Source organism: Gekko japonicus, unplaced genomic scaffold, assembly GCF_001447785.1.
Source record: "Gekko japonicus isolate JY-2015 unplaced genomic scaffold, Gekko_japonicus_V1.1 scaffold699, whole genome shotgun sequence".
Taxonomy (NCBI): Eukaryota; Metazoa; Chordata; class Lepidosauria; order Squamata; family Gekkonidae; genus Gekko; species Gekko japonicus.
In genome coordinates this window covers 435349-447453 of record NW_015165848.1, presented here as the reverse complement: position 1 = coordinate 447453, position 12105 = coordinate 435349, and the positions used below count along the sequence as shown (strand labels likewise).

The window sequence follows — 12105 nt, the reverse complement described above, 5'->3', positions numbered from 1 at the left end:
TAGATGTAGATATGAAATATCATATTTACTTGAAAGGAAGACTGTGTATTTGGAAAAATAGGAAGCATCTTAAACTGACATACAAGCTCATTAAAAATTGCCTGTGCCTCTCTCTGTCCCACAGGTCCATGCAGCACTCTGACCCCTTCCCAGTGTATGACCCAGCTGATTGGCAGGGCCTCACTTCTAAGCCTGCTGTGTGCCCTCTGCCTCCCTCATCAGCTGGGTCATGGTGCATAATCAGTACAGTATCTCCTGAGAAGGTAGAGAGAGCAAGAGGAAGTGAAGGGAGGAGGACTTGGGTGAGGTATAACCCCCTCCCATCTGAGGCCTCTTAGAAGTGTGTGGGGGGGATCAGTGGGGCAGGAGTCTACTTTGGTGGCAGGAGCAAGCTGTACCCTTGTTCTTCCCACAGTGAGTTACACAGGGTCCATTCCAGATATGCAAATAGTCCAACCACATGTACATAATTACTGAAAAGTTTATATCCTTTCAAGATAGGTAAATATTCTGTGTATACTGTAACTATCCTTTTTTAAATGGAGTCATCTTTAATTCAGGGTTGGTTGCTTTTGTGTGTGTATGTGTATGCAGCAGTTGTTTTAAAATAAGTGTACATATTTTAGATACAATTTTGTTTTCTTTTGTAGGAACTGGAGACATTGTTGCTGTCATGATAACAGAATCGAAGGTTAAAGAGATCCTGAATTATTTAGAAAAAAACATGTCTGTTCTAATTGAAATAGCAGTTGGAATCCGCGATCAAGCTAAAAATTTTAGTCGTAGTTCTCTTGTCTTCGTATCAATATCGTTTATAGTTTTGATGATAATTTCTTCAGCATGGTTAATATTTTATTTCATCCAAAAGATCAGATATACAAGTGCACGTGATCGAAATCAGGTAAGCATTCTTTGATTTCTACATCATGGAACTATTTAAAATTGAAATACTACATGGTACTGTGAAGTGATAATATTCTGACAGAAATGATATTGTGGTACTAACACCAACCGAAGTCCTACGATATAAAGAGGGGCATATAAATTGTGCTGCTATCTGAGTGTTTGCATGTCTTGATTTTGGGGGCAAAAATAGTGCTTTCAAGAGGACCTGAAATATTTCCTGATAAACTTTCTAACAAGCTAATGTTCACCTTAGTTCAGGCCTCTTGCCCTCCTATCTAGTGCTCTTTCACCTGTGGTGTTTTAAACTGGGAGTTTTTTCCAGGAATAGTCACACAATACAGAGCCAGTCAGAGTTGGCTATTTGCATATTTTCCCAGGGGCAGCTTTAAGGAGTAATGTGGATACACTCAATGGGCAAACACTTCATCCTTTGTAATATAATGTCCCTAGAAAACACTAAGGGGTGTATGAGTTTAACAGTGCTGAAAATGAAAGTCCTCATTTTGGCTCAGCCCTAAATGTAAGAAGCAGAATTATACAGTTTTTATTTCTTGTTTGTTACCTAGGTTTATGTAGTTCTTTAAGTTTGTCCAACAATTGCCTTGGGCTCTGGAGACATCTGAAAGCCTGTGTGAAGTGACACTTTGAAACCTATACTGTGTCATGGAGTGATGTCACATAAGAATATAGGCAACCTTTCTGGAAGTCCATGCTAAGAAGAGGCTAAACTCTGTTAATCCTTCCAAAATGTACTTTACCATTCATTTGAAACTAATTGAGGGCTGGTTCCAATGCAACATACTTTTAATCCTCTCCATGCTAGAATGCAGATCTTTCTGTGCCTTAGAGTATTACAAGTTATGAGCTAAGACTTGTTCATAAGGATTCTGAATCTGAAAGATTCTCAGCAGGTGTCATAAAATATGTATTCGTAGAATTTCATCGGTATGAAGGGAGGGGCCTGCTTACTAAGGGGAAGGTGGAATTCCTTCATTTTAAGTGTAGGAATTTGTTCTGTGGTGTGCAAAAGGCAACACTTTTCTCCGAGAGACAGTGGGAAGGGGCACAGTTCAGTGGTAGAATACATGGAAGGCATGTACAAAATCATAGGCTTCATCTCTGATACATCCAGTTACAGTGGTCTGACATAGCAGGTAATGGGAAAGATGTCTGCCTGTGACTCTGGGGAGGTATTGTCAGAGTAGATGGAACAGTGAGATTGACAAAGGCAGGTTCATATGCATTTAGTTAAGAATTTCCACATTTTTGTCAGCTTCTAAGCCTTTGGAGGTGGTATTATTCTGACAACTGATAGAGAAGACTTCTATATAAAATGTATTGCTTCTGTGTATAGGGCTGCTCATGGATTATGAAGTGATTATTCGAGGGAACTAACTCCTAAATCTTCGACGTGGTCTCTGTGCTTCACACCAATGGGAATCTAGTGCGCACGTGCTGGATCGATCGGTGCTGTAGCAAGCTCTTTTAACGGATTTTCGCGCCCAGTCCCTCGGGCATGCGCAGGAACCCCACCGCGCATGCCCAGAGGGGTGGGTGTGGACATCCCGCCCGTTCCTTTCTTACCGCCGCATTTAGTAGACCTGTTTTTAGTCGCTCAGATCGGATCGGTTCACTTTCGGCTAGTCGCCTCAAAGCTCTTAAGAATTATTTCCTTATTTTATTTTTCCTGTCTCTTCTCTTTTTATTTGTCTCTTATTTTTTTTAAAAAAACCTTTACTTTCCGTTGAGGGGGACTCAACCGATTACCTCAGGCCTTCGGGCTCCCCCCCCAAACGTTCCCTCTTCTTCGCGTTCTTTTATGGAGAAGAAGTGGGGTTTCTTCAATAGGTGCCAGGGCTGCGGCAGCAAACTTGCTCCTCCCGACCATCATACCCTGTGCATTTTTTGTCTTGGAGAGTCTCACCAACCAGAGTCCTGTCGTCACTGTGCTCGTTTCTCCAATCAAACGCGGAAGAACCGAGCTGCACACCTTAAAGTAGCGCTGCTAGAATCGGCCCTTACTCCTGCTTCGGCGATGGAGGAGAGACCATCAACATCGACAGCTCCGACATAGAGACCTGCCTCCGATGCTGACCGCCCGACACCGAAGCTCCCGGCATCAAAGGCGCAATCTTCCGCTTCCATGCCAATCAAAAAGAAGGCCAAGGCGACTAAAGATCATAAGTCCACAAGGAAGGGCACCTCCAAGTCCCTTAAGGTGGCAAAGAAGGGGAAAGAAGCGGTACCTGCACTGGGTGATGCCCCTAAAGTGCTTCCCGCTCCAACGACAGTATCGATATCGGAGGCCAAACTCCCTCCACCGATACCGACCATCCAGCTATTGGATTCCCCCATCCGACAAGTGGAGCGTCCTTACTCCGACATCGACACGGTGGAGCTCCTAAGTCACCAAATGGGTGCAGAGCCTTCCCCTCTCCTTCGACTTCGCCGGCATCGATGATATCGAAGGCTCCCGATGTGGAAACACGTCGGTACCGACACGTTTCTTGCAGTACGCGATGTCATCCTCTGCGTCTCCATGTCCAATCTGTCGATATCGACGACCGAAACTACAGGGACGGTTCTCACAGACAGGCTATTACTTTGTCTCCCAGATGTCCACGGTCCAGAAGTCGCTCCCCAAGAGTCTTCCTGCCCCCTCCACCACCAATATCGTGGGATCAACAACAGTTGAGGTACCTGTAAGGGGCTTATCCACCATACATGCCATGGTTAACTCCGGCGGGCTATTCTGATTGGGACCACTATTCGTCCCACTCTGTTCATAGATCGAGGTCGCCCTACAGGTCGAGACCATCGACATCTCTGTCGCGTCCTCCTCCAGACGATCATCATACTCTGGAACTAAGTCGTCCTCTCAACCCTCCGGTCACTCCAAACCCTGTCGTCCCAACAAAACCGATAACTTGTCAAGAGGACACTTCGGTCCAAATGCCACAACAAGACTCCTCTGACTTCATGGAAGGCATCTGAGGCTCATACCTCTCCTGACCATAAATCTCCCAACCAGGATGTCACTGAGGTCCTGCCCATATCCCCATCTGACAACCTTACGTCATATACAGATTTAGTCAAAAGAATGGCACATTGTTTAGGTCTCTCTGTTGTCCAGCAACATCCACAGGCAACAGATTCAGTTTTTGATATGATTCAGCTTGATACCTCTTCCACCTTGGCATTGCCCATGCATGTCTTCAGTCCTTTTGCAGGCAGCAAAGGCACCATGGCTAAAACCCTCGTCAGCCCCAGTATCCACGAGACGACTGGACCACATGTATAGGGTCCAAGAGGCAGATGCCGAATTCCTATTCTCGCACCCTCAGCCAAACTCAATGGTGATAACATCTTCCTCTAAATCCAAGAGGACACACTTCGCACCTTCTGACAAGGAAGGTAAGAAATTGGATGCCTTTGGCAGACGCTTCTACTCCACAGGAGCATTGGGAGTCAAGGCCACTAACTACCTGGCCTGCATGAATAGGTATCGATATACTCTCTGGGAACGGTTCTCCGAACTTCTGACCCACCTCCCAGAAGACAAACTCCAGGCAGCCAGAGTCATCCAAAAGGAAGGCATGGTGTTGGCAAAACAGCTCTCAACACTACTAAGCATGTCCTCGAGGCATCCTCCAGAACTATGGCCTCTGCAATAGCTCTTAGGAGACATTCCTGGCTCCGCAGTACTAATCTGCCCATGGATACTAGATCTTATGTGGAAGACCTTCCATTTGATGGCCTGGGACTTTTCAATGCCACTACTGATTCTACTTTACAAGAATTAGATAAAAGCATAAAAGCTTCTCGAGCTCTAGGAGTGTCATCCTCTGCGAGGCAACAATACTGTCCCTGCACCTGATCGAGATCTTGGCAGAGGCGTACCCTACGTCATCAGTCTCCGGACTCACAATGGAGACCATGAACATCTTCGGGAGGCCAAAAATCCGCCTTCCAGAAACCAAGATTCGGTTCCGGGCAACAATCTTCCCGCACCAAACAGACCAAACCCTCCAAGCAGGGTTTTTGATTTCCCAGTCACCGAGTCAGGGTTTTTGACTTCCCAGTCACCTTTTCTTCAAACTTGGCGTCACATCACCTCGGACGAGTGGGTGCTGTCCATCTTGACCCGAGGCTACCAAATCCAGTTCCACCAGAACCCCAATACTCCTGTCGTCGTCTCCACGATTCCTTCCCCACCTCTCCTAGAGGAGGTGTCCGTCCTTCTGCAGAAGGGAGCCATTAAACATGTACCACCACACCTCCACGGGATGGGGTTTTATTCCCAATACTTCATAGTCCCGAAGCGAGATGGAGGCGTTCGACCCATATTAGATCTAAGGGAACTGAACTGTTTTGTGACTGGAGGAAATGGGAAAAGAGTGAATCTCTGATAAAGAACAATTATTACAGCTACAAATGGAGAAATTATCGTATGTCCTGCATTTTCAGGGTGTTCCTGAAGGGGGAGAATTTAAAAGAAATACTAAGCGAAACATTTGCACCAATGGTAGGCTCTAAAGTGGAAATAATTCAAAGCAAGCTAGACTTGGTCTATAGAACCTATCCAGAGTACATTAAGAAAAATAATCTACCTAGTGAAATTTTTGTTAAATTCTCCAAAAGATCAAGCAGAGACGCAATCCTTAAAGCGGCAAATGAGAAAGCACTGAAAATTAAAGGAGAAAAAGCGAGGACCTTAAAAAATATTCCATTTGAAATACGAAAATGGAGACAACAATATAAAAATCTAATTTCATTTCTACAAAATCATTCCATCCCCTTCAGGTGGATTTTTCCAGAAGGGCTTATATTCAACAAAAGCGGCAAAAAGATGAAGACCGACTCTCTACATAAAGCAAAGAAATTTCTGGAACAACAGTCAAAACCGGCGGATAAAGGGAAAACAGAGGACAACGTACAAGAAGAAGAGAAGAGCTCACAAGACTCAGAAGACAGCTCAAGCGTGCCTGATAGTTCCTCAGAAGACTCTAATGATAAAAAAGGGGCAGCTGCTCCTAAAATTCTCAAAATTAGACTATGATAAAAAAGAAACACAAGAAAAACAAGAAATTCTGATAGTTCTTTTTGGACTGTAATGCATTTAAAAACTGTTTAAAGACTCAGTTTAAATGATATCTAAAATAAGACAAACAGTATCATATCCTCTTTAATGCAAGTTTGCAGGACAGAATAATTAGAAACTTTGAATATATTTGATCCTTGCTTTAATTTCAGTTTTAGAATCGTTGTATTACCCCTTTCCTTTGTAGAGATTGTAGTATAAAAAAGATAAAAAAATTAAAAAACCAACATATCCATTATCTAGCAGAGAAACAGCAAGCCTAATACCACAGCCTTCTGCTTTAGTAGCCTAATTATTGCAAGGTTCCTGTGACTTGTGTCAAGACTCAACCTGGAATTGCTTTTGTGTGTGTTTTTTAAAACTTAGATATTGAAGAGTGTGGTTTCCATTACTTTTAAATGTTTGAATGTTTGAAATGCAAGTGGCTTACAGGCCACACATATGACCAAATCTTCAGGTGTTCTTGCCTAGCTAGTCCTGTTGTTCCTCTGAAGTTAGAATAGAATGCAGCTACGATTTTAGCCAATCATCTTCCATTTGCACGTAATTGCTGCATCAGCACTTCAGCAGCTTTTTGTGTTCAGTGTCAGTAGTGGAGATGATGGTTGGGATTAGTGCAGGACATGGAAGCATGGGAGGGATATAGAATGGGAAAAGGTAAAGGGAGAGTTGGAGTTGTATGGTATGAGCATGAATACAGTTAGACAGAGCAAGTTGTTGAACCAAGGAGGAAGGTAGGTACAAATGTAGAACTGTTGCCTGGATGGTTAACTATAAAAAGACCTAGTCAGGGAGTGGTGCTTTTCCCCCTCATTCTTGAGCCTCAAGGTTCTGTCACAGGCAGTATTAAATTGGCTTCCAGTTTAAAATACATGGACATGTAGAACAGCATAATTACTTCCTGTCTTTGTTACAGAAAGTTCTGTGCATACATGTTTGGTAAGGGAGGGTTGACACGGGGATGTATGTCTGTGGAATGAGGTATCCTATTCATTTTAAGCCGTTATCTATAAAATAAAAACAAATCTAAACAACTGCTTTAGGGCTTGGCCATGTTCTGGAGTTTTTAAAAATAGCTTATGAATAATGAAGTGATAGCATATGCCATATCAAATATTTTTTAAATGCTTTCTGTTTCCAAAGTTTTACCATGCAGCTTGGATGTCTGGTACTGTTCTTTGAATTCTGGCCATATGTTGGCTAAACACTGACATATAGTTGTACAGAACATGCTGTAACATGGTTTTACCAGTAAGAGCATGAGAATATTAAATCCAAAGAATTTTTTTACTATCCTCTTTCTTAGTTATTGGTTTCTAAAGACATTTATCTGAGAGGATAAGCCAGTTAGGGTTGGTTTGTTTTCTTTGAGCTATCAATTCCATTCTACAAGTTTGAATGAAAGAGAGTATAATGAGGCTCAACTCCACTTAGGAATTATGACTATAGAACTGGGGTGGTAGTTATATTAGCTTTAACTTTGAGTTAAAGGGTTTTACCTTTAGGAAAAATAGTTTTGGTCGGTTATTCTAAGATATTTTTTTTAAGTTTATCTTTATTCCACCAATTTATATGTATGTGTATAACAGTATTTCTCCATGTATTTTCCTCTGAATGTAGTCAAAGCTGTAGCCTATTTCTCCATGTATTTTCCTCTGAATGTAATCAAAGCTGTAGCCTAGCCTGATCTTGTCAGATATCAGAAGCTGAGCAGGGCAGGCAGTGGCAAACTCCCTCTGAACGTCTCTTGCCTTGAAAAACCTGCAGGGTCACCATAAGTCAGCTGTGACTTGATGACAAAAAAAAGTGTTTTTGTTTTGTTTTTTAAATTATCTGCCCTGGGCACCAAATAGGCTAGGTACACCACTGCCTCAGTCTTTTCAAAATTCAATTTCAACTTGTTCATAATTAGCCATTTAATCACAACAGCCAAGTCAATTATAGCAGTCTTGGGCAGTCTAGGCCAGCAGTACTTACTCTACAGATCTCTGAGAGTCACATTCGCAATTCACACAACTATTGTATGCCCTGTGCACCCCAGATGCAAGTGAGCAACAATGTATAACTATAATAATACAAGCCTTTTGATTATGAGCTGCTCTGAGCATATAGGGTCATTTGGCCCCAATGTTATTGAAAAGCAGTCCGCCTGTCCCCTCACTGTAGGGTTTGCAAGTCAGTATTATGACATGAAACAACATGAAAGCTTTCAAGTTCTTCAGAACTCTATTCGGCTGGTTGGTAAAAATGTTAAAAGTTCTCTTCAAGTTTCACTGCAGTTCTGGAGGAGATGTGATTAGAATCTCGTTCCATGATTAGTTTTTTGCTTGCAATGAATTTTGTTTTATAACATGCCCCATTCCACCAGTTGCATTTAAGAAAAAGAAGATAAAACAGCCTTGTGGAACTCCACAGGGCCAGTCCCACATTGATGACATCTGGTCTTCTGTATCAACCCTCTTCAGTCTAATCTGTAAGGAATGATTTATACCATTCCAAAGGACATGGTTTGATTCTTCTGCCTCCAGTCCTCTGAAAAGAATGGCATGCTCCACAGTATTAAACTCTGCTGATAGATCCAGTAACAACAAAGAAGCACAGCATTCATCTACATTCAAGCAGAGCTCATCAGTGCTGTCTCCAACCCATAGCCTAATCTGAAACCTAACTGAAAGAAGGATCGAGCAGATGTGTCATTCCAGAAGACTCGAGGTTGCTCAGCCACCACTCTTTCAACTGTCTTGCCCAGAAAGGGTAGATTAGACGGTGGACTAGTGCTCTGTTTGTGCTTCTCCAGTCATCCCCACCCCACCCCCAGTAATGGACTAATTGTCCTAACATGCTGTTAAAGTACTGCCAAGTGCAAACAAAGCATTTTATGTTTCTGGGGACAAAGGTTTAGCTCTGAGCAGAAGTTATTGGAGATGCTTTCAGAAAAGGTACTTCTGGTCACTCTGCAACACAGAAATATTTTAATTAGATTCTGCCAGCCTATTTGAGGTTTGTTGTTCTGTAAGAAGGGTAAGGGCCTCCTTCTGATCTGTGCATTTTCCCTAGTACTTCTGAAGCCAGTTATTGGCATTTTTGTTTATGACATCCTTTTGTGTGTGGTATTTCATTATTGTTTATTTTAGACTTCATCTTTTTATGTTCATGTTTTGCTTATTTTGTATTTCTTTCAACTGAAAAACATAACAAGCAACTGATCTAAATAGGGAGCAATCCTGTTTCCTAACTTCTGTTTTCAGAAACCACACTTCAGAGCAGTTGCTCAGTAGATGAAAGGCTTCTGTGACCTTTTTCCTTCTTTAGAGTTTTACAAAGGTCAGGAGAAACTTGATAAAAATTTTATGTGGTTTAAAAAGCTTATCTTATTAAAGTTTCATGAGGAGGCAACAGCAACTACAGCACAGTCAGAAAAGCTTAGGTATTGTAAATCAGAAAACAGTGATAGCATAACTGCTCATTTGAACTGAGCTCCTAATTTCAAGCTATTGTGGAAGCAGACTTCCTCTTTATTTGAAAATACTGCATGACCTTGCATATATCCATCAAGCATTTCAGAAATCCTGTGGCTTCTAGAGTTCAAGGAGAGATGTGGTAATAAAGGGGAGTTTCTGTACTTGGCAACTGGTAGCACACCCAGTGGGCTCTGCATGCTTCCTAGTGTGATCGGTATTACTCAATTTGTTCAGCTGCATTTCATGAGGTTATCTTTGATGTTTTGTAGTGTCTTAGGGTAGGAAAAATGGGGGACATAATGGTAATTAGTAGTAGGCAACAGCCCTCTCCAAATCCACTTCTCTTAAAAATGCAATTGAGCCAGCCATTGTCTCATTATGAACCCATCTAGATTTTTTTTAATGTAAAGTTTATTTACTTAAAATTGTGGAAATTAGGCCTCTGGTGTTTATGCTGTTGGCATTGTTTTGGTGTTATAGCTTAAATGCATTTTAGCTGTTTTACCGCTTTTACTGTTCTACTTATTTTGGAAGCTGTCTTTAGTCTTCTGCTGTTCTTATAATATGGGGAGGGGAGAGTATTAGGGCCTACTTATTGTATCAACATGGCTCAAAGCACATACAGGGCTGGCTTATGTAGTTTTCTGGTGCTGAAATCCTAGAAATGGCTTCTCCGAATTGTGACATGTTGTAGGGTACACAGTATATGTTGCTCTAGAGCAAGGGCAGCACACTACAACCCATTTGACTTCCAGACCAGATTGCCTCCTTTCTTTCTCTTATGAACCATAACACGTTTGTTACCGTTGCTGAGCTGCTCATTATAGACAAGGAGATAAAAAGAAGCATAGTCATGTATTATAAATATGTTGTTGTTAACCATTCAGTCGTGTCCAAATCTTGGTGATTCTATGGGCCAACTCTCCACATTTTCTGATCTTCTACTGTTTTTGAGTCGTTCCACACTCAGGCTTGTGTCAGCTTTTATGGTGTCTAGCCCGTAACCCATCAAAGCATAATTGCTTTTTCTAGTGAGTTCTTCGCATGACATAGCCAAAATAAGTCAGTTGCAGTTTTATGATTTTTCCTTCCAGTGACATGTCTGATTTTATGTGCTCCAGTACTTGCTTGTTTGTCACCTTTGCTGTCCAAGGAATGCTCAGGAGCCTTCTTCATAAATATAGGAGAGAGAGAAAAAGAGAAAATATATAGGAGAGAGGCCGAAGTCATGTGGAAATTGGCCATAGTGTGGAAGCAAGGCCATGTCAGAGACTGTTGCTGTGTGAATGAGCCTGAAGAATCCTCAGACTCATGTTTCTCCATTTCTTCTCCTTGTACGTAGTTAGCTATTCGGAGATTTCTACTTTGGTTGTATACTAATATATATATATTCTAATCAGCAGCAATAGTTCATGCTTACCCTGTAATCAGGATTCCAAACAATGATTAAAAGAGAGCTGTACCATTAATCTGAACTGGGCCTTGGTGTAATAACAATACCTTCCTATCAGACAATTTGCTCCTGCTCTAATTTGTTACTCTATATTTACAGTTTAATACAAACTGTGGGATGGATGTTGGTTGGACCACTGACTCTTACTGGTTCTGTTAATTTATTACTCTGGAATTAGATTCTTTTGATCAGTATACAATACCTTTGAACTTCTGAGCTGTAATTTGTAGGAGCGTGTAAACTTGGTTCCTGGCTGCTGAATAGTACCTCTGCTGCTGTTGCTGTCATCATTATTCCTGCTCCTCTGTAAGAATGCTTGGATTTTATTCCACACAGCTGTCTACCATGCAGGTATACAGATTCAGGCTTCCTGCATGTCACGGGAAGGACTAGCCAAGGAGACAACATTTTGGAGTAATAGAATTAAGCTGTAGTTGCTGTAGCATCCTTAATAATAATATACTTTATTGTCATTGTATATAGTACAACGAAATTAAAGGTGCAATCATTTCAGTGATCTACAGCCATACTCATATACACTCACACAACCATTCACAACCATCCCATAACTCCCTTAAGGTTCACATTGCAAAGTTCACATTACTGAAAATTACCAAAGACACAGCAAAAAGATATTCTAAGGAGCCAAGCCTCAAATTCAAAAGTGCATGTGACTGAACAGAGTTGACTCAGGGTGGAGTCAGAGAGACTGTGTATGGACTAATGATCATGAGAGGATGCCAGTAGGGAGATGTAATAGTGATCTGTCCTTCAAGTACATCTACACTTCCATCTTGATGATATAGCAAACTGCATACTTACGAAGACTACCTGAGTCCAATATTGCTTAATTTTAGTAAGCAATCCTGAGTTAGCTGTATCAGTGGGTATTTCTCAGGGTAGAGAATCCATTTGCACACAGATTTTGTGGCAAAAATTATGCTGAGCTCTTTAAATGCAGACACCGCTTTCTTCTTGGTACTGTAGAACGCTACATAGAGGTGTAAAATTTCCAAGAATGTGTTGTATTCATTGGCATATTTATGGGATTCAAAAGTATAAATGCCTTCGTTTTCTACAACCAAAATTGCAAATAAAGTGTGTGCGTGTGTGTCTGAGAGAGGAGAGAGAGCGTTTCAGACTGCTGTACCCTATGCAATCTTAGCTCATTTTATTCATTCCAA

General features: G+C 41.6%; 1 protein-coding gene across 2 annotated transcripts in view; it reads left to right on the top strand.

Annotated features, from left to right (window-relative positions):
* Positions 1-12105, top strand: part of RNF130 (ring finger protein 130) — a 74300-nt gene that overhangs the window by 32605 nt on the left and 29590 nt on the right. For both annotated transcript variants that reach the window (XM_015411074.1, XM_015411073.1), the window contains exon 3: positions 651-901. In XM_015411074.1, the coding sequence (XP_015266560.1) occupies positions 651-901 (251 nt within the window). The remainder of the gene's footprint in view (positions 1-650; positions 902-12105) is intronic.